General features: G+C 42.7%; 1 protein-coding gene across 1 annotated transcript in view; it reads left to right on the top strand.

Annotated features, from left to right (window-relative positions):
* Positions 1–10,604: 10,604 nt before the first annotated feature.
* The window catches only part of LOC306930489 (CTTNBP2 N-terminal-like protein), a 50,793-nt gene continuing 37,324 nt past the window's right edge, over positions 10,605–24,073 (top strand). Inside the window, 2 exon segments of the mRNA XM_079511484.1 lie at positions 10,605–10,683; positions 19,292–19,399. Coding sequence (XP_079367610.1) covers positions 10,678–10,683; positions 19,292–19,399 — 114 coding nt within the window. The 5' untranslated portion in view covers positions 10,605–10,677.

The following is a 24,073-nucleotide window of genomic DNA, read 5'->3' as shown; positions in this document are numbered from 1 at the left end:
CATTCATAGCTCATGTGGTTCAAACGTTCTAGATAAAACCTTTTTCAGGTGGCGGACTGGCGGCCATATTTGATTTGGCCACTATGATGACCTGGAGGGTTGCTGGCTTCGGCACGGATTCAACAAACATGAGTATTCTTTAAATTTTGAGCACCTCAGAAAATGGAATGTCTGTCTGAGCAGTTACCGGTAAATATAGGTTGAATAAATCAATGGAAAATGTGAAATCAGTTATGTGATTTCACATGTTTCATCAAACTTCCCTCCACAATTAAGGCCTACATTGGCCTACACGTAAATGATTCATCTGTGCTGTTGCAAGGCCAGACACTTTGAACATTTGAGGACATTGTGCATGACCATTGAGGACATTGTGCATGACCATTGAGGACATTGTGCATGTAGTCTAGGACCTGGCTAAGATATGTACGCACTTCATTTAGGAGAGAATATCTCAATTGTTCTTGGCTAGTATGACCCCCGCGAACAACTTGGGAACTGTGAAACATTCTCTATCCGGGGCGAAATACCCGAAAATGACCACGCCCTTTTTAAAATGACCGCTAGTTCAAACATGGCTCTATTTTCGAAACTGTTGGAGCTACAGATGTTCTGAGGTGCTCAAAATGTTTGTTGAATCCGTGCCCGAGGCAGCAACCCTCCAGGTCATCATTGTGTCCAAATCCAATATGGCCGCCAGTCCGCCACCTGAAAAAGGTTTTGACAACAACTTTTGAACCAGATGAGCTATGAATGCAAACTTGGTGTCTAAATCATGTTTTTTGACAATTAGAAACATTTTGGAATGCTTATCTGTATGAGTGGGTGTGGCTGAACCTCTATTTTACCAGAGGTGTACTCGACCCCAGTACTTGAGTACAAATACGACCTGTTGCATATAGTGCAGCAGATAATTGCAAAATATAGCAAGAATCGTTCAAATGGTGATACAAGCATGACATTTGGTACATATACCCACTCTTTTCAAAAATATCGGTAGCCACGCAAAATTTCAAGACGGCGACCCCAAAAATCCAAGATGTCCGAAACTTGAAATGCATTGATTTTAAGCCCTATAACTAGGGAAGGAGCCTGAAAATCGGGTCCATTACAAACCCGGTTCGGCATTTATCGAGACCCGAGTATCAATAAGCTTTTGGCTTGTCGAGCCTCTTATCGGGTATAGCCGCAGCAGCTGACGTCATGGGCAACTCGCTATAAGGGGCAGGCGCGTAGCGTGGATTAAATTATTGATGGGTGGTGGCAGCGCACATCCGACCGAGGTGTGAACGTTTTTTGCCGACGTGCGAATGGGGGACAATTTAAAACAAAGGCGGATTACATGCTGTAGTTTGCTACTAACAGACATTTCCATGCACGAGGGCTGCCAAAGTAAGTCTTTTGCTGTTTTTTTGCCCCCTCTCTTCGAAGTTAAACTGGGCAAGCTCTTGACTGGGCCACGTTGGTAAGGGGGCCGAGACGCGACGGGTGGTTGCGTTATGGTTGCGCCGTATGGTGGAACGGCTGAAAAAGTTTTGGTTACATGTTTAAAAAGACAAGAGGGGAGCTAAATGCAATAATGAACTAGCTGGGGAGTGCATTTCACATGGGGTTGGGGCAGACCATTGTCTGACCACGGACTTCCACACTTTCTGCTTCGCATCGAAGACAGCTTGACAGCTTCGTGCTGTGGTGAAATCACCGCCAGCCTCCGGTGTCCTCTGTGAGACATGTTAAGCTGAAGCAGCTAGCATGGAAGCTAACGTTGGTCATAAGGATTATGCACACAACCATGCTGTTATCCACGCGTCCATCCGATAGCTTTTAAATGTCAATGTTCCATCCACGGAGCAAAAGCGATATAAGCGGCTTCTTCATTCATTGATGCGTTTGGGCTTTGTTGTCTGTCTGACTGACTGACGGAGCTGTCTATCATAAGGCAGATCTACAAGCTCACAACGCGGTGCAACCAGACGCAGTGTGAGCTTGTAGATTGGCTATTTTTGGTGCGTGACACCGTTGTACGATGACGTATACATTGGGCTTTTAAAGTGACGGTACACAATATTAACTTTTCTAACTGTCTGTTAGAAAAGTACTGTATTTCAAGCCAAGGCCCTAGTAAAATGTAGTGCAAGGGATGGTTAAAATAAAAAAGATTATAGAAAAGATATGCATAGTGTGTGTGTGTGTGTGTGTGTGTGTGTGTGTGTGTGTGTGTGTGTCATGGCAATAAAAATAAGGTGTTCAGAATGTATTATCTCCCAGCTTTCCACAAATTAATAGCAAATGCTTGATAGTGGGCTTGATAAGGACCCGGCTCGATAAGGTGATCGTTATCAATAAAAATGAACGAGCTCCATCCCTACCCATAACTGTATTGAACATGAATATAAAGTTGGGCATTATTGCTGATATTTTGGTACAAAGGCTACCCAATGAATGGGCCGCTCCATCCATTCCTTTTCCTTTTTTACCCTGTCCACGCACGCACGCACGCACACAGACCTTTTTATGGTACAAAGAAAAGAAACAGCCAGACATGTTGTGTACTTCTCTTTCCTTTCAGAATAATGCAGTTTTCAAGTACCGGTACTTCAGCTGTTTTTGTAGCTATTTCTGAGTTTTGAGTGGCTGCTGTCCATAGACCAAAGAAAGAATTCTCCTTCTACATCCATTAGCTAGTTTCTACATCCATTAGCTTATTACCTTATAGCTTATTACCTTTTCTCTCCATTATTGATTATAATGAAGCACATCATAAGAGCGCTCTTATAAGCTGGATGCTTAGGGGGGAGAAAGGAAAAAAATACTATTCCTTAATACGAACATGTCACCCTGCCTCCAATATTTCAATTCAATTCAATTCAATTCAAAGGGCTTCATTGAAAGGGCTCTTTCACTACATCCATACATCTTCTCTTTGGTCTTCCTCTAGGCCTCCTGCCTGGCAGTTCCAACCTCAGCGTCCTGCCGTCCTTCTACTTCTTCTTCTTTATCTCCAAAACATCTGACATGTGCTGTCCCTCTGATGTACTCATTAATGATCCTATCCATCCTTGTTACTCCCAGAGAGAACCTCAACATTTTAGTCTCTGCTACCTCCAGCTCTGCTTCCTGTCTTTCTGACTATCTCTAAAACATAAATGTGTAAACTACAGATGTAATTTTATTGAAACAAGAGAATAATAGCATAAGAGCATAATAGCTTAATAATTTATGCTGAGCATTAGTCAAAGGTATGTTTAAATTGGAAACACGTGCGAGCGCGCGCACACACACACACACACACACACACGCTCCGTCCTTTAGATTCCTCACGGAGAAGACCTTTTTTGTCCTGATCATACAAAAAGGACAAAGTTAAAGGAAGTAAAACTAATTGTCAGATAGTCGCCATCTTTGAAATATGCAAAATAGAGGTTCAGCCACACCCAGTCATAAAGATGATCATTCCAAAATGTTTCTAATTGTCAAAAAACATGATTTAGACACCACATTTGCATTCATAGCTCATGTGGTTCAAACGTTCTAGATAAAACCTTTTTCAGGTGGCGGACTGGCGGCCATATTTGATTTGGCCACTATGATGACCTGGAGGGTTGCTGGCTTCGGCACGGATTCAACAAACATGAGTATTCTTTAAATGTTGAGCACCTCAGAAAATCTGTAGCTCCAACGGTTTAGAAGATAGAGTCATGTTCGAAGTAGTGGTCATTTAAGAAAGGGCGTGGTCATTTCCGGTTATTTCGCCCCGGATAGAGAATTTTTCACAGTTCCCAAGTTGTTCGCGGGAGTCATATTAGCCAAGAACAGTTGAGATATTCTCTCCTAAATGAAGTGCATACATATCTTAGCCAGGTCCTCTACTAATGACCATTGAGGACATTTGAGGACATTGTGCATGACCATTGAGGACATTGTGCATGACCATTGAGGACATTTGAGGACATTGTGCATGACCATTGAGGACATTGTGCATGACCATTGAGGACATTTGAGGACATTGTGCATGACCATTGAGGACATTGTGCATGACCATTGCCGAGACAAATCAATTTCGGGCACCAGTGTTGTTTTTGTCGACTAAAACTAAGACGAAAAATGTTCGTCGGCTACCTTTTTTCACTGACGAAAACTAAATGAAAACGAAATTAAAACTAAGGACCACTTCACCACTTTTCAACATCTCTTCATATAATTGGTCCTCACTAATGTTCATGATAAAACACCACCATCTTTTCCTACTCAGTCTGTGTCTCATAGGAGGGCTTTGGGCAGTTCGGACACCCGTCCACCAGTGACATCATCGATGGGGAATCCATGCTAATAGAAACCGCAGACTTTCTTTTCCTGAAAAGTTGCAATGCGATAATGGAAGCCATCGGTCTCACGATAATAAAAATCTTAATATATTTTAAAACAAATATTGTTTAAAAAAAAATCTGCCTAACGATGATGTCACTGGTGGACGGGTGTCTGTACTGCCCACAGCCCTCCTAGTAGAAAAAAATGGTTGTGTTTTATCATGAACATTAGTGAGGACCAATTATATGAAGAGATGTTGAAAAGTGGTGAAGTGGTCCTTTAATTAAAGCTATGATGACTAAAACTAAGACTAAATATATTGACAATTTCGTCAACAAACGTGTAGCGCTGCGACACGTTGTGAGCTTGTAGATCGGCTATTTTCAACAAGTGAGCCATTAGGACGGCATCAAGGCCCGCCAAAATAAATTTTAGTCGACTAAATGAACCGGCACCAGCCTTCACAGTGACAGACAGCATGGATTCACTAAAGAACAGACGTCCGCATATTGATGGACACAAAAGGGTTGTGTGGAGGTTACACTCTCCCACACGGTTGCATACCTTTTGTCCAATGCAGGGAAAAAAAGGTGACAGACAGAGTGCTAGATGAATAACTAAACCCCCCCAGAGATCCAGATCCCATGCAGTGCCAGGCAACAGATGCTGCCGATAACAGCCTCAGATTAGGCCCTAGATTGGTGTCTGGCTCCCGCCAAGATGCCGATGCTATAGGCTATTTACAGCTCCGCATCCCCATGCAGTGGCACCCTGCATGGTGCTGTCTGCAGTCTGCACCGCCGTGATTTCACAAAAGTATTTATTATAAGACCTTTTAAGCGTCGTACAAAGCCAACTCAAGTTGTGACAAATCATGACAACAAACACAATATTTTGGACCAAACAAATAATTACAAAGAATAAAAACAACAAAGAAAAGTGTTGTAACCTTCCGTTTTTTTCTTCTAATTATTTGTTTAAAGATCTTTAAATTAATTATTTTTGAAATGTCTATGGGAAAAGTAGTAGTACCTTTACTAAAAACGTTAAACCCCTCGAAATGCATGTCATTTTTGAGGGGGTTCTTAGCACAAATGAACAAGGCATACAATATACCAAAAATACAACAAAATGCATCCATGCAGACAGACGAGACAAGAGAAGAGCTCTATGAATGCACTCTTTCTATTAACACATTTAATCCCGTTGACAGGTATACTCGCCCTGATTAATTAATTTTGCGCAATGCGTGGGTCGCTTTTGACGAGTAGGCTTGTCTTGAGGCATTTTATCGCTATAACACAGCCTTGCTATTTTTTTTATTTTTATTTTTAGAACTCTCTGGTTGCTGTGCACCGTTGCTAGGGCCCCGTCCTCACCCTTTCTGTATGACCAACCACATTAGCTTCTGTTTTAGTCGTGGCCTTTGAACGCTTTTTTCTCGGAAACTACTGTGCTGTCCGTGGTTTTGAACTAATCTGTGATGTTCAGAGGTGGTGTTTTCTAGAGCAAGGATGGACCTCATTTTACCTCACTAGCATTGATGCTATGCTTTAGCATCCAAGATGGAAGCCACAAGCGGATGCGCATCATAGCCTGAAATCACCGGCACCCAAGCTCCATACCACTTTCATCCAGCAGGCGGCACTCATTGTTTAAAAATAGAGTGCCGTGATTTGGGATTCTTTTTTCATGTGTTTATGAGGTGACAGTACTTCATTAGACCCCTTGGTGTGGTTATGTGCAATGATGTCTTCCCTTTGTATTTAGGATTTCTTCCTGGAGGATGAAACCTTGACAGTTTAAAAACTGTAATACAGTGACATCACAATATTATCCCCTCCCCCAACCCCTCTCCCTTTATCATACAACCACAGCTGTGGGTGCAGCTTCAGTTCAGGTGGATCACCACCCACCAGGAAACCAGGCATACTTAATGAACTGGTGGGCGTGTCCACATAAAAACAACATTTCCACAAATACTGTACACTTAAAATCACGGCACTCCATCTTTAAGAAGTGAAGTGAGACCTTGTGAAGTGAGAGAAGTGAAGGAGATTTTGTTGCTCAGTGATACACTCATTCACAAGGAGCACAAAATATCTGGGCTTACAGGCATACGTTAAACAAAGGGTCCCTTGATAATATTATATTTTCATGGGTCCTGGAATTGCTAGAGGTGATCCTGCCATTGCCACAGCTTCACTGCAGTCTCCAGCCTATACCACTGCAACTTTGAGAAGAAACAGATCTCCAGATCATCTCATATAGGGTTATTTATTTATTATCAGGGGGGGCACTGTTCCCATCAGTGTCCAACTGTACTGGGGTAAATGTCAATGTTCTATTCAGAGTTCGATTTTGGGCCTCGTGGAAGGTCAAGGGCTTATCAAAAACACCTCAGTCAGCAGTTACGTCAGTGCGGGGATAAGAGAGACAGCACAAGCGCAAAGCTTGCCTTTACAGTTTATAGCATAGTTGTGAGAATGACGATACTGTTAAATCAAATACCCAACATGGAAGAAGCATAGTGATATAGTGATTTTACCTTTCAATCTCTAAAACAAACCACAGAATGTTCCCATGTCAGATTTCCACACTCATTCCATTATGTCAATAAGTTATAATCAAGCGGATTGTCTGGAGAATATCATTGGTCATGTCTGACCAGGCACCCACAACACCTATTATTGCTACTGTTCTATAATATTTGGGAGAGGCAGGTGAGGACATGTTCTGACTGAGGACACAGATTCTCCACTGCAGTAGCCAGTCAGTGGGCAGGAATACGGGCACAGTTTAATTGAAGAGCCTGAAATAGAGACTCTATTAGTGCCTATCATGAACTCTCTCGCTCTCTCTCTCTCTCTCTCTCTCTCTCTCTCTCTCTCTCTCTCTCTCTCTCTCTCTCCCACTCTCCTTCTTGCTGATCTCTCTATATCCTCCGGATACAAGATGCAAAGGGACACAATTATCAAATGGAACAAAGATGCTGCAAACGTGTTTTTGTTTTTTTCTTCATCTCAATAAGACCATACATTTACATTTAGAATTGCATTTCATGCAATGAATGCATCTCTATAATTAGCAACAAATAGGCCTCGTATAGTTAAATCAGTGGCTCTCCAGGCATTCCATGAGAGAGGGTGTTCTAAGACCCTTAGAACAATTTGTAGACTCGCAGAATTACAGGGATCCTTGAACTTGAAATGAAAAAGAAGTCTGAGAACCACTAAGCTAAATAAATAATAGGGTGAATGTCTCACTATGATACTTATAACCAGTTATAGCCAGCCATATCTGTTTTAATGAATAGAATTTAATTTGTGCACTGGCAGGTATGAAGAAACTAGTCATTTAAGGTAACATGTATTGTATTGTGTAAGCATTGCTCTCTGCTGGCAGCAATGATATATTACAACATTAGCAGCTCATGAAAAAATAAATGGAGCTCCCGCTCCCCCCCCCCCCCCCCCCAGGTTTGCAGTGCTCTGAGACAGTCGAGTGCTTTGAAAACATCATAAAATTGTTTGGTCTGAGTGTCATTTTTTAAACACATGTTCTCTTGTGACTGACAATGAATTCCAAGTAATCAATAGAAACAAGCCTCATTTCAAGTACTGTACCATATGTACAATTTTGATGTATATAAATATATTTTAGTATTTCCAATACTTTTACTTCTACTCCACTACATCTCAGTGGCACATATTGTACTTTTTAGTTTGTACTCCACTACAATTATTTGAAAACTTTAGTTACTGGTTACTTTGCCGATTTAGATTATTATCCCAAAATACAAACCACTTCAACCCTATAGCCATTTGAAAATAGCCGGTGTAAAATCTCAAAATGCACCACGATGTGATGCATTGTGAGCTTGTAATTTTTCTTTTTACATTTTCAACTTGTGAAATGGGACATTCTGCACAATGAGTACTTTTACTTCTGGTATATATTTTGATGTCAATACTTTTGCACTTTTACTCAAGTGCATTTTGAACACTGGAATTGTACTTGCAAGTATGAGTATTTGCAGCAGGCTATACTTCTCCTTAAGTCAAACATGCAAGTACATCTCCCGCCATCACTGCTTGGCTGTTTCAGAGGCTGTTGCAACCAGCTGAACCTTCACACACAGCTGACTGACTATGATGATTGATGAAAGGTATTATATGAGGCTGAGCCATCTCTCTGTCTCCCTGGTGTTACATGGGAAAACAAAACACTGGGCAAGTCAATGCCTGCATCTCACTCTGCTCTGATGAGAACATCATTCTGTGTGGCACAGCAGCACTGCTGCAGTGGCAGCAGGCAAGAAAGAAGGGCTGGTATTTGGCACCACACCACAACTAGATGAGAGATCCAATTATGACTCTGTGACCAAACTGACCATAGGGATATGTTGCTGTCGGGAGGAAACCTCATAACTCAATTTTTGAGGTTTTTGAGTGCTATTGAACACCACGTCTGTGTGTTGTTTTGAAAATATTGAACCAATGGAAAGTAAAGTAGTAAAAAGTGCTTTGGACAAAACCTCTTAACTCCATTGGACCCTCAAAATGTCTGCTAAAGCAACTATAACTCCACCACCTCTCCCCCTCTCATGGAAGTCATTGACAATATATAAAGCAACACCAACTTTGATGAGTATATAAGGTTATATAAGGTTTTCTTATTTCCTGAAAAATATATATTTTTCATTTCCTGAAAAATGAACATTTTGGAGTTACAGAGGTTTCCTCCCGACAGCAGAGAATCTACTCAACATTTTTGGCTGGGAACCCCCGGAAATGCTTGAAATGAAATGAAATGAAATGATTACTATATTTACCCAGGGTATCTGGGCTAAGCTCAAGAACTTGTTTCCAGCCAGGCCCTGCTCATAGAACATTTCATCGTAGTGGTTCAATGCCTTGTTCAAGGGCACTTCAGCGGTGGTAATTTTAACGTGTCGGACCGCTGATTCGAACTGGCGAAATTCCGGTATCAAGACCGCTCCGCAATCCGTTCGCCACCGCTGCCACCGCTTTGGCCATGTCTCACGACCCCCGCCCCGCCCCACCCCACCCCAGAAAATATATCATAAATGAATACTGAAACCAGATATAATCATTAAGGAAAGTTTATGCATGTACTATGTGTACTATGTAAACTCTTCATTTCCATTTTCTAGCCATTCAGTTGCACAAAAAAATAAATAATAAAAATAATAATTTGGGGACCCACCAAAATAATTTGGGGACCCACCAAAATCATTTGGGGACCCCCCTAGGGGTCGCGAGCCACGGGTTGAGAACCCCCTGGACTAATACACCACAGTAGGTCTAGTGGTTCTCAAAGTCCAGGACTCCAGGGTACCATCAGGGTCCTTAAGGGGGTCCGAAAGGACCCTTACCGGTCTGTAACTCTCTGAGAGTGTACAAATGGAATCGTATGGATAAGTAGACATATTTGGTTCCATTTGTGCGCTCTAAAACGTTTGAGATCTATTACTTTAAAATCTATTAAGTGCAGTACTGTAGGCCTATAAACTCTGAGTCTTCACTTCTGAGCTCCTGGTGATTAGCCACCAGGTGGCAGTCAATATAGCTATGTAAAGAATGTGAGTGATACGCCAATAAAGTTAATACGGCTAGAATCACACTTCTTAAATTGAAACTGTAGGTAGAATAACATTCACATTCCAGCTGCCTTTTAGCAAAGGAAACTGAAACTGTACAGATTACTTCAACTAAGCATTGTTATATAATATTAACATTCCTGTATCTGTCTGGCAATGTTATTGAATTACCTAAAAGCCTACTAACTAATCCCTACATACCACTAAAACATTCTTTAGAAAGAAACTGGGGTTTAAAAGAAAGAAAGAAACCCAAACAAAGAAATCCATCCAAATCCAGCTACGGGACAGTTTCTTTTCTCCGCCCCATTTCTCTGCAAGAAAACCTTCCTATTGGTCAGTGCTTCGGGATTGGCTTCGCCTATTGGCCAGTTCATCTGTCAATCACAGCATATCAAAGCCCCAGTTGTTCCGCTGTGTGTACAATTCTCCGCACGACGGCGTCGCGCGACAAAAAAATAGTAGACCTACAAGCTCACCACGCGTAGTGAGGCGACGCGTGGTGAGCTTGCAGGTCTGCTATTTTCGCCGAGCGACGGAGCATAAACGAGAGGCTTTGAGTAGGTTATTCTGTCTCTGTGTATGTGAATGTGTAGACGGTGTGTGACTGTGTGTTACTCTGTGTGTGTGTATGTATGTGTGTGTGTAGACTGTGTGTGTGGAGTGGACCCGAATCAAGTCAAGCAAATCGTCTCACTGAAGGAAAAAAGTTAATGTTGGAGTTTCTAAAGAATTCAGACGGACACATGAAGGTGAGTGAGCGATATATAGTGATGTATAAAAACTACATTAATGTCTGTAGTGTTTGCAACGAGAAGCGAGACCAGTTAGTACACATTACAATAATACATTACAATACAATCCGCACAGATGTATAGTCTCTCATCCACTTTGGTCCACCAAAAAAAAGAGAGAAAAAATAGATGTGAAGCCGTAAGAGACTATATAATGCGAATAATGAACAACCGTTTCATGTTAAAGTTATAGGCCATATCTCTTTAGAAGTCCAAGTGACATTATAAGATTAAAAATGTTCCTTAAAGTGTAACAAAAAAAGCCAATGTTTGTAAGACCGGCGTCACTTTACTTTGTTCCATCATATGGGACGGTCACTCCGGACCTCTCTCGTATTAGTGACATGATGCCGGCATCCCAGGCTGCATTGCATGGAATTCTATATAGCAGATAAATATAAATACAAACACATATGGGCGCCGCGCTACATACGTAAACAAGCACGCGCACGCGCGCACGCACACACACACACACACACACACACACACACACACACACACACACACACACACACACACACACACACACACACACACACACACACTTTTTAAATACAATTTATACAAAATGTATGCATTATTACATTTTATTTATTTAAATAATTCTAGATAACACGTAGGCCTACATGTGAAATACACTGGTAGGCCTATAGCTCCTTAAACACTGCGTTTGAGTGACGTATAGGCACAGTAGTCTGATATACATTGCCTTATTTTGTCATTTATTATTATTTATTTGTCATTATTCATGTACTACTAAATGGTAAATGGTGCATTTATATAGCGCATTTATCCAAGGCGCTTTACATAGATTGTGCATCAATTCACCCACACATTCATACACCGACGGCAGCGGAAACCATGCAAGGCACCAACCAGCACATCAGGAGCAATTAGGGGTTCAGTGTCTTGCTCAAGGACACTTCGACACTAACTCTGGGGGTCGGGGAGCCTGCAGGTTCGAACTAGCAACCATGCGGTTACCATCCAGCCACTCTACCCCTGAGCCAACACTGTACTGTATGTTGTTGTCCTCGTTTAAGATAACACGGAAGACATGGGTAGAGTCAGTGAGTATATATAGGCTAATAAATCACTACAGTGGCCACTCTGAGACACGCATCTGTGACCACCTGACCACCCCTTTATGATTAACGGCAGGAAGGATTGAAGGAAGGACCGGTCATCAGACAGTTGGAGCTATACTTGATCCCTCCGTTTGACCGTGATTCGGTGTGATAGTCTGACCACATGCAGGGCAGGCCCAGTCTGGCATTATGTCAACATGTCCTGACTGATACAATCAGCATTATATCAGCCCGGTCTGCCTGGATGACATTTTACAGTCTGTGATCATGACTCTCTGTGACATATTTATTATGCCATCATGGTTTGACTGACTGACTGACTGAGCAAAAGGTGTGTTGATTTTATAGCTTGACAAATTAACCCATTTAGGCCTGACGTCGAAATTAAAAAAAAATCTCTTCAAAACCCTGACAGTTTTCTGAAAAACCTTGTTTCTGTATCAGTGGTGCTCAATATTTCATGTCAAGGACCCCAAAAACTATGTAATATGCCTCCGCCCCCCCATCTGAAAATATGTTGTTCCAGGGACCTCCCCAGAAGCTAAGATTTGAGTTAAAATCACTCTGTAATAATATATATTCAAAGATTTGATGCACATTTTCATGATAAATAGCAGACCTACAAGTTCATAACTATGAGCTTGTAGATCTGCTATGTTTCAATAGCTAAAGTATAACATAATGCTTTAAAACACCAAAAGGGGTTCCCGCCCAAAATGGGTGACTGACTGACTTCCTTCCTTCTCCATTGAACTCAATGGCGTGTCCACCCTGTTCTTTTCGGTCGCCCCATTACATTGAATGGTGGCCTCAAGGTGGTTCAATTGTGAGAGTTTTGAAATGATTGGGATTGACATCACACAAGAATTCTAAACGTCTATAACGTAATAATTTGAAGTGGCATAACTACCGTATGACAGTGGCAGCTTTGAAGAAAATCGTCGAGTAGATCAGGCCTTGCCGCCGTTCTTGTACCGTTTATAGTGATTGATTGAAATATTTATTAACAGTTTGCAGAATTACAGTACATTTCAAGCACAAACTCAATACAAAGGCTGTTAACTGTGAGTGGACGACCCAATTAAGCATTACACTTGTTTACAACAGGGTCCGCCATGTTCAATTCATCAAAACATTTAGAGACGTACATATAGACACTTCTATATAGACAAAGAACAGTACAGGAATTCATCATAATGGAGGTAAAAAGGGAAAAGAAACACATATAGTGAGGGGAAAAAGGGGGGGGGGGGCGGTGGGGGGGGATTCAGATTTTACGGGGGCCAGTTTCGAATTGCAGCCATCCGTAGGTGCCCTTTGAGAGCGGTTTTGAAGGAGTCAAGGGATTCGCATGTCTTAATGACTGTTGGTAGGGCGTTCCACATTTTGGTGGCATAGGAGCGAAAAGAATTTAGTCCCTTGTTTGTGCCGAATCTGGGTTGAACATGGTTCGTTGCACTCCCTCTGGTGTTGTGGGTGTGGACTTCGTTAACATTAAGGAAGTATCTACACAGGTACATGGGTATCTTGGTGGAGTATCGAATCTTGTGGACCAGACCCATTGCAAGATGCTGTACTCTGTCGCCGACCCTAAGCCATGCCTCTCCCACACAACCATCCTTCTCCGTTCTCTACACTGGCTCCCCGTAGCGGCTCGCATCCAGTTCAAAACCCTGGTGTTAGCCTATAGGGCAGTGAAAGGAACAGCTCCTTCCTACCTCCGGGCTATGGTCGATGCCTACACCCCTGCCCGACCACTTCGGTCTGCCACCTCGGGGCGACTGATTGCCTCGTCACTCAAGGGTCCTTCTGGCCGATCCACACGGTCACGACTCTTTTCTGTTCTGGCCCCACAGTGGTGGAATGAACTTCCCACTGATGTTAGGACAGCAGAGTCACTGCCCATATTTCGCCGCAGGTTGAAAACCCACCTCTTCAGGAAACACTACCCTTCCTCTCTGCCTGACCTACTTGTTGTTAACTAGTTGTACGAACGCTTGTTTTCTATTGTTGTATTGTTTATTGGATCTTGTTTAGTCGATACACTTAATTGTTTTAGCTCATGCTCATTTGATTTAGCTATTTTGTCTCATCTGTTTAAGGAAATAGGTAGGTGATATATTGCACTTTTACCTTAGCGCTAGGTATACTCTTGGTTGCTTGTTTTTGCAGAAAATGCACTAAAGACTTCTGGTGATTAGTAGTTTTTGTTCCCTACCTATGTTGAATACACTTATTGTAAGTCGCTTTGGATAAAAGCGTCTGCTAAATGACTGTAATGTAATGTAATGTAATGCCAGTCTGTCAAAGTGGGCAGGGGTGAGGTGGGTTCGGGGGGTGAGGCCAAGTAGGAGCCTGACCAGTTTATTTTGGGAGGTCTGGAGCCTAGTTTTAAGGGCCTTTGAGGTGCTGTGGTACCAGGAGGTGCATGCATAGTCAAAGAAGCCTTGTACAAGGGCTCCTGTTAAGGTCTTCAAGGTGTTTTTGTCGACCAGTGAGGAGACAAAAGTAGTAGACTAAAGTAGCTGTTAGGTGAGGTGACATAAGTAGCCTACACTGACATAAGTAGCCTACACTGTAGTGTAGGCCCTACAGAATAGGCTATCGCTATAATAATGCATGTTTTATTACTTATTCTATGATCCGTTACTTAAGACTTTACCTCGAAACCTGATCTATAGAGTACCTTCAGACTTCAGAGCATGTCCAAGGATATAGATATAGGAGACAAAAATCACACCTGTGTGAAGTGAGCGGTGCAACTGTACCGTGTGGGGGTCCCCGCAACAACATCCAGACCCCCTGGGGGCCGGCCCGCTTCCGACGAGCCTTCCCGCGTCCGAAACGGTCGAGAAATGAGTTACCGTGTTGCACCTTTCCGTGCTCGGACAGAGAGACAGACATACACGTACGTATAGGGACACACATAGCTGCGTAATGGAGCGGAGGCGCCGCTCAAAAATAGGCTAAAACGAGTGCCGGTAGACGGTAGTTAGGCGTACTGTTAGCAACAAACACAGTACATGTTGTATACACAGATTGCAAGCAGCTTGCAGTCACTCTTGCCTGTAGATGTATTCTAAGTCAAGGCTTTATGCACGCCGCGGTGTGTTTAATGAGTTTACAGCATTGCAGTTCATGGCACATGGCTGACCAGGCTTAAAACAAACACAGATCAGGGGATTACGGAGGCACATGGTTCTCGCGTCGGAAGTGGAGCTAACGTGGGAATATTTGGATTTCCAGCTCTGCCTTTGAATGCACCCAAGCTTATAGGGTCTAACCCAGAAATGAGGTGAAAGTATACGGACACGATGGAGCTGTTAACAAGAAGAGTGTTGACACACATATGTCGGCCTGCTGTCGGTCGATGCTGTGCTGAACCGTGCACCTAATAACACAACAGAACACCCTAACAGTGATTATGGTGGCCGGTGAAATTAGCAAGGTTGTAAACTGCAACCGAGGGAGGTGTGAGTGCGCTGTAATTTAATTTGCATTCTGCGCATGTGGTTAAGCCACAGACCATGAACCGTGGTAAAGAAGGCACAGTTAAAAATCGCTCGGCTTCATTCTGAGTGGAGGCTGCTGTAGGGGAGATTCGGCAAAGGCAATGTAAATGTATAGGACCAAATAACCAATTATCATGAATGTCACGGTTGTAGGACAGCGTTTAGGCAAATTATTAGGTACTAGACCGGTGCCCGGCTGTTAGAACACCGAGTCGGTAACGATGGAAGTACAGACAGACGTACAGACAGGCGTACAGACAGACGTACAGACGTACAGACAGACGTACAGAGACATGGTGCATTTATAGATATATACGATAAGATCAGAGCGGTGCCTATTGGGCACTGGCCAACTTGGAACGATGCATGTTGGAAATGCATGCGGTTATTATGTCTGTGTCCCTCTTATGCCCATATATGGAGTTCTTTGCCAGGCATGCCCAAGTATGGAGTCTATGCAGATGTCAGAACACCATAGGAATAACCATTGTGATCAGAACAGGCCAGCTCCAAATACATATCATTATGGGGCTCCTTGACATGAAATAGTTCGAGAACGACATAGAAACATGGGTTTTTCTGAAAACTGTCATGATTTAGAAGACATTTGTAGAATTGTCCTCAGGTCAAAATATTACTAGCCTATGTAGTTCTAAACATCACTACTAGTTGTAATCCACTTGGTAATGGACTGGTAGCTGTCTGGGAAAGAAAAAAGGTTTTTCGGTACAGTAGCTCCTAGCTCAGATATGAAAGGACCATAGCTGCCTTCTCTCATTATGCAACCAGTTCTCCAGGAGTGCGGTCCCCCCCCCCCCCCCCCCCCCACACACACACACACACACTCCCCTCCCCCTGATGACTTCATGATGTGGAAACTTGCGGCGACCACAGGGAGCTTTAGAGCGGAGCGCTGTTGAATGACTGGTGGTTCAAGCGTGGATCACAAGCCCATGGTTACTGAAACGAAGGAGATGAAGTTATAAGGACATTATCCCATTCTTGGCGGGAACCCCTTTTGGTGTTTTAAGCATTATGTTCTACTTTAGCTATTGAAAAATAGCAGATCTACAAGCGCTACGAGCTTGTAGGTCTGCTATTTTTGCTTCTGGGGGGGTACAACATATCATGGCACAGTTAAAAATCAGATGGGGTCGGCGACCAAATACATATAATTTTTGGGGTCCTTGACATGAAATATTGAGAACCACTGATATAGAAACATGAGGTTTTTCAGAAAATTGACACGATTTAGAAGACATACATTTCGTCCTCAGGTTTAAATGGGTTAAATAGAACATGCAAGTATGAGATGCTTTAGGCAAAATTGCTTTTCGTTCGACCGACCGCAGGCACCCCATTTACAGCTGGCTTTCATAGGCGACGCGATGAGTGCTGGGGCCGACCGCGGTTCCAAGCCCAGTGGAGTTTCCCCCCATATAGCTCCGACGTACAGTGCATGATGGATCTTTCTCCACAACGGATGCTCTCACTGCATACAGGATCAACAGGCTCTGATCTTATTTCAAAGAGGGGAGGTGGGGGCTGCATATGTTCATTGGTCAGAACGCGGTTGCATGCTTGAGGTGCGGACTCCGCAGACCTTGTCAGCAGACCCAACACAGCTGTGAGATTAGGGTGCAGGGACTGTACTACAAAGAGACCACAGCAGCGGCATTTCAAACATTTCTTTCGTATAAAGGCAAAAAAAAGAAAGAAAGAAATCAGCATCAACCAGAAGTCCCTCGCTGAGTCGAGTATGCACTAGCAACGCATAATGGAGAGGGGAAAACGCTTTGAAGTGTGAGGCTGTATGAACTTGAGAATGGAGTTAGAAAAAAAGAGAAAAAAACCCCTGCATTATCACCCCTGGACTTAATATCTTATAGGAAGTATTATGAACCCTTTGAATGCTGGAAGCTGAACCATCTGTTATGACCGATCAATATCTGTCTGGTCACCACATGTCAGCCTGTGTTGTTGTTGCCAGGCTTCCAAACGCCTCACTGAGCGGAAATATCCAAAAGCTACTCACACAAAACCCCAAACCATTTTAATGGAAAATCCAGGAGCCACTTTCTCAAGTTGACTTTATTAATGTTCATGTAAGACTCAGACTTATATGATGCCTGGTAAAGCATTTACTAGTTTTGTTCTTCATTCTTTAGTTATTCTGGCTTGAGAAAATAGTAATTTTGCCTGTGAAAGAAAGACTGTATAGGCCAAGCTCCCTTATCTAGATTAGTACAGATTTACAGTAGGACTTATTACTTATAACAACTTCCTCAAAATACTCGCAAGGTTGATTTGGCTATTCATGGGATGCATGCGTGTCTTGGTTTCTGACAATATCTACACAACAAGGGATATTTGCAAAATAATTATTATGCATAATGATGAGTATTGACCTATCTATCCCAATATGTAGGGGACGTAACAATAAATTAAAAAATATATTTTAATATGGAAATGTAAACAGCAACGTTGACTTTGTATCGTATCTTTGCAATGCAAATAATCGGTATCGAATCGTTTTTCAATGCATATGCTCGATTGTATCAAGTACTTGTGCATTGTATTTAGCAATTTTAAGAAGAGAAAGAAAACAAGAGGGGTTTAATTACTTTTCCATTCAATATCGCTATACTTGGTCTATCGATAAATGTGTGTATTCTCTGTGTTCATGTCAAGGTATGGGTTTGTCCATAATGTTCAGATATAATGTCTATGTATTTGCCAGAGAATGCTTATTTATATCCATATTCATACATTGTCCCTTAAATAACCTGCACTATCCACATGTTTCACACAGATTAAATGTATTTGCGAAATAGTTACAGTATCGATTTGAAATCACTGAATCGTATCGTATCGCCATAATGAGGCAATATCGTCCATGTGTCGTATCGTCAACCATGTATCGTGATACATATGATATCGTATCGCCGTTATGTGTATTTACTAAGCAAATACACGTAAACGCATTCCCACTATGGTATTCCAATAGATTAACACAGTGTTTCCCAAACATTTTCGTGTCAAGGACCCCCAAATCAAAATTTATTGGGCCACGGACCCCCCATTTGAAAACATATGCCAGTGACCCCGATAAGGGGGATTTTTACGGCTCTGATTCTGAAACATTAATTTCATGGATCCCCAGTTTCACACGCATTATGCTACGGACCCCCGATTTAATGGCATTTCTATCTCTGGTACCCCAATTTATATTGTAAAACCACTGTTAATTTAACTCTCTGAGTTACAGACCAATAAGGGTCTATTTGTTTCCTAACTGTCTCTAATTGAGCTAGGTACCCCCTGGAACTCCCTCAAGTACCCCTAGGGGTCCCCGGACCCCACTTTGGGAACCAATGGATTAACATACAGTACACATGGAAATAGAAGCCATCGTTAAAAACATATATAGCGATGATGTCACTGGTGGACGGGTCTTCTGAACTGCCCACAGCCCTCCTATGAGACACAGACTGAGTATGAAAAAATCACACCTGTGTGAAGTGAGCGGTGCAACTGTACCGTGTGGGGGTCCCCGGGGGGTCGCCACAATATCCAGAGCCCCAGAAGGGGGACGGCCCGGTTCCGACAAGCCGCCCTGTATCCGAAACCGTCGAGAAATGACAGAGTTACCTGTGGGGGTCCCCGGAACATCCAGACCCCTAGGAACACGCCCAGGGGGCCGGCCCGGTTCCGGCGAGCCTTCTCGCGGGTCGAGAAATGACAGAGTTACCGTGTTGCAGCTTTCCGTGCTCGGACATACAGACACAGGGACAGACACGGGGACATACATACATACACACATGCTACGTAATGGAGCGGTTAGGCACCGCTCAAAAATTGTGGTATTTACTATTTAACATAAATTAATGAGGAGCAATTATATGAAGATAAGTTGAAAGGTGGTGAAGTGGTGGCTTAATGTGTCTTATTTGCCTCTTGCCATAGCAGTCCAAGCTGAACATGGAGAGTTTAAGCAAGCCAGAGTTGCTGATGCTCTTCAGTATCCTGGAGGGGGAGCTGGAGGCGCGGGATCTGGTCATTGACGCACTCAAGGTAAGGATCAATTATGCTATTTATTAAGTAGTAATAGTGTAAATAATGGGTAATGAATGAACCGGTGGTTGCCCAAATGCCTTAATGGATCTGCTTATCATTTAGCTATATATGTTATTATTTATTACACGGCTTGGTTGACTTCTTGATTCTGATTGGTCAGTCGCCAAATTCAGCAGTGTTTTATATTTCTTGATAACAGACCGCTGCCTAATCAAAGGCTCGGAGCACCTGTCTGCGCTGCTTGGACTTTATGCTGTACCCAACATGACAGCCATGTAAAAAACAGCGAGTAATAGACGATGCAGATACCCCGAAAATTGATTCCATTTGATCAACACTCACTTCCTTGTTTCCGAGGGGACTCGTTGCGCTCTGCGGGGCCAACTTGGAATACTTTCATTACCGTAAGCAAGGGAATACTTTGTTTTGTTGTCACTTTTGGGTCAATTTATTAATTTATGTATTATGTAGCCGTGTAATAAGAGGGATAATGTATGGCTAGGTGGTCAGTGTTGATAAATCACCCTGTCTGTGATGTATCTATTAACAATGACCACCTAGCCATACATTATCCCTTACATGGTTGCTTGCTGTCGGGTGGAAACCTCATACATGTATCCATAACCGTTACTTTTCAGCAGTGGTGGAAAAAGTACTCAAATGTTATGTAGAAATAGTCTGTTACACTTACAAGTAAAGGTCAGGAATTCAAAATATTGACTCAAGTGCAAAAGGATTGGTAAAAAATGGTAGCTACCAAAAGTAGAAAGTACTCATTATGCAAAATGTCCCATTTCACAAGTGTCCAAATGTATACAAATCTTTTGAAAATAGCAGATCTACAAGCTCACAATGTGTCACGTCACGATGCATTGTGACCTTGTAGATCTGCTATTTTCAAATATCTGAATATATGAGTATAAACAGGCCTGAAGTGGTTAATTTTGTAATAATAATAATCATCGATGAAGATCGTCTATTTTCAGCCTGCTACCGAGCATAAAATGACTTCAAGGTACAGACACAGTACATGTTATAGATCTTCCTTGAGGACTGAAAGCCTGTGTTACCTTCAGGCTTGCTACTTTCAGGAGTATCAACTTGGTCATACTGTACATTATCTTACTTTAGGTATTAGGTTGCCAAGGTCATAGCCTACAGTATGTGCAATGAAAAATAGTCTGTACACTGGCTTATACTGTAAAAGGGTCTACCTCAGACACACAAGGCTTTTTGAAGCATGGTGCAGACTCTAGTTTCCATTGCTGTTTGCTTCTGCCCTGCACCTAGCTGGCACCTGACACCTTTTCTACTTGCTTATTCTTACATACAGTAGGTGCACCCATGTATGGAATGAATAGAAACTGTGAAAAAAGAAATCCCAAGAGGAGTCAGTAGGGACTAGTACAGTACACCTGCCTTCTAATGAGACTGCAAAATCTGTCTTGGAAGAACCACCCATCGACTAATGTAATATACGGCAACCTTCCCCGTGTTTCTTCACTAGTCTGATCCAGAAGAACACAGTTTGCTGGCCACTGCTACAGAGCTGACAATGAGGTTATATCTTCCCTTCTTCTCTGGAGTCCTGCCTCAAAGCAGACCAGAGGTAGAAAACTGTCGTTCCCTGATGTCATCGCTAGGGAGTCGGGACACATGCATCAGTAAGCTGGAACTGGGGATGGCAATGAAGGACCGGGGGGGCGAGGTTATGAATGGCCTTGAATGTATGGAGAAGGATCTTGAAGTTGATACGGTATTTGATGGGGAGCCAGTGGAGTTGGTGTAAAACAGGGGTGATGTGACTGATGACAGGGGTTCTGGTGACGATAAGGGCAGCAGCGTTCTGGACTAGTTGGGAGTTTATGGAGGAGTTTGTTAAAAACTGATGCTAGGTTCCTGGTTCACTTGTTGCGACCCTAGTTTACATGAGGCACTACACTGTCTTTCTGGTTCAGAAGAGCGTCGGCTAAATGCTTGCATTTTAAATTGTGTACTGTAAACTATATTATGTATTATCATAATACTTTAATTGCAAAACGTGCAATACATCATTTTCACCCACAGCAGTTTACACAGCAGTCGTACAGTAGACCAAACACGTTTAGTAGGCTGTTGAGATGCGTCCTGTACAACCGTGGTGATAGAAGCCATTTCCGTACAGAAGCAAGCTTAGCGTGAACATTCCACATGACCAAATATGAATATAACCACAATGTGGATAACATTGTGGTGGATAACACAGAATCTAGCCACATTACTTGTCTAAAAGTGGTGAGTGTCTCACACTGATGGGATTAGTTCCCTTATTTCAGTTCCTTATTTCAGGCTATTTTCCTCACACAGCCATGCTTTGTGTTACTGTTTGTGTGGTTGTCAGGACGTCAGGATGTAATGTCATTTAACAGGAACATCTTCTGACAATGCTTACAACAGCAGTGCACCATCATAGCACCAACCACAGAGGAGCGTTAAATAGTGGTGGTTATTGCCTGCAACCTCACGATAGATATGTGTCACGATACAGTGGCCACGATACCATGTATATCCATATATAGAGAATCAGAGATTATACGTTAATTACAAATAATGTCCATTAGGGCTGGCTATTGCCAACCACCTCAGGATCCATCCGTATGATGATAGTCCTAGACCACTGATTGCCGATGTTTTGACAAATATATTGCCAGAAATGTGAGTTTCCAAATCAATTTGAAAAACTTAGTGGATAACATTTAAACAAAACAAATGTTAAAATGTTTTGATGGATACATACAAATATTTATATATCATAACTGTCAGACAGAAAATTATTCTGATATTTGTTTGTTTTAAAGCCCGTGTCCCGCTCTGCATTTCCTGCCGTATCGATATGGTACGATACGATTATCGGCAAGGAATACGATATGATTATTCCCACATCGCTTAATTGAACCCGCCCTTGCCGTTAAAGTGCCCATAAATGTGTCAATATCCTTTGAGCAGTTTGAAGGTTCAACATAAATAAAGGTAATTTGAAATTATGACCGAAATAATATGACCCATTATTTGCATGGGTCATATCTGCCGATACCGATTCTGACCGATTCCAATATTATACAGAGGACCACAATGGAAACAGTGGACCAGCTCAGTGGCCTTGTGGTTAGAGTGTCCGCCCTGAGACTGGGAGGTCGGGGTTCAATCCCCGGCCGGGTCATACCAAAGACTCTAAAAAATGGGACCCAGTGCCTCCCTGCTTGACACTCAGCCTCAAGGGTTTGGATTGGGGGTAAGTCCCTGCGACATACTAGCGTCATGTCCAGGGGGTGTACTTGTACATCAAGCTGCCTCACGCTACAGAAACAGGAGATAGGCTCCTGCCCTATGGGCCTCATGGCTCGGCAAGGCTACTTACTTCTACTTACAATGGAAACAAGCCTAGGTTCAATAAAGTTTTCCTCCTTTTAAACATTAAGTGTGCCCGGATCTCCTCTTTGCTCTATAAGCCTAGGCCCTATAGAGCGTCGCAGTCCCGCCCCCTACCAGGGCCCAGGAAATGATTCTCCGTTTATTTTCCTCATAGACTTTTCAAAAAGTATTTATTTAAAGATCTTTTAAGCCTCGTACAAAGCCAACTCTCGTCGTGACAAATCATGACAAACACAATTTTTTGTTGTTTTTCTTCTTTGTAATTACTTGTTTGGTCCAAAATATTGTGTTTATTGTCATGATTTGTCACAACTCGAGTTGGCTTTGTCCGCGGCGTAACCGTCTGAAATGTCTATGGGAAAAATGCATTGGGAATCATTTCCTGGGCCTGGCGTCGTCATGACAGAGGGTGAGACTGCGACGCTCTATTGGGGCTTGCCCCAAAGCCTGTTAATAAAGTAATCAATCAATAAATAGCATATACTCTTTTCCATAACTGAATGAGATGAGTACACAAATTAAATATAGATTTATTTGTATTTGTTCATTGTTTTTGCTGGTGAAAACCGATAAAAAAATCTGTATTAATTTGAGACCGTTCCGATAGCGATATGGCATTTTTATGGCCGATATGGCGATTCCGATTATGCTACCGATTAATCGTGCATCACTAGTAATCATTTAGCCCTAGTCATACATACCGCACACAGAATGTTACATTCACCACATACCATCTAATGACCCGCCTGTTTAATAGCAGGCAGCCTAGTTTATGGAAAGATATTCCGTTTCCTGATATAAAATGCACCATTGAAAAAGCAAAGGACAAACTGGAGAGGTAGTTAGGCCAGCCAGCCAGCCAGCCAGCCAGCCAACAACCATCGAGTTTAAAGTCCCTGCTGGCTCGCTGTGTTGTGTCTGCCTGGCCCACATTCCTACACCTCTCCTGGGATCTGGCCATCTAAGGCAAGAGGAGTTAGAGCATGCTGGGGCGCCTGATGACTCAATGTAAGGGAGACCAGAAGTGAGCAAATAAACATTGGCCTTAACTGGGGCTCCGGGGGAGTATAGCCACGCTGCTTTCAGGACTCTACCAGCAGCACACACACTGTTAACCCATTCATGACGCATCGCGGCTTCAATGGCGCAGTGTTGTTTAACAATCTGTCTCAATGCTGTCAATGTGCGTACAAGTACAATACTCTGCCCTGTTGGGACAAATCCTCCTTGTCGGGAGACCAAGGTGGACTTGTTTATATG

Source organism: Electrona antarctica (genome assembly GCF_951216825.1).
Source record: "Electrona antarctica genome assembly, chromosome: 9".
Taxonomy (NCBI): Eukaryota; Metazoa; Chordata; class Actinopteri; order Myctophiformes; family Myctophidae; genus Electrona; species Electrona antarctica.
This window is presented reverse-complemented; position numbering and strand designations above follow the sequence as displayed.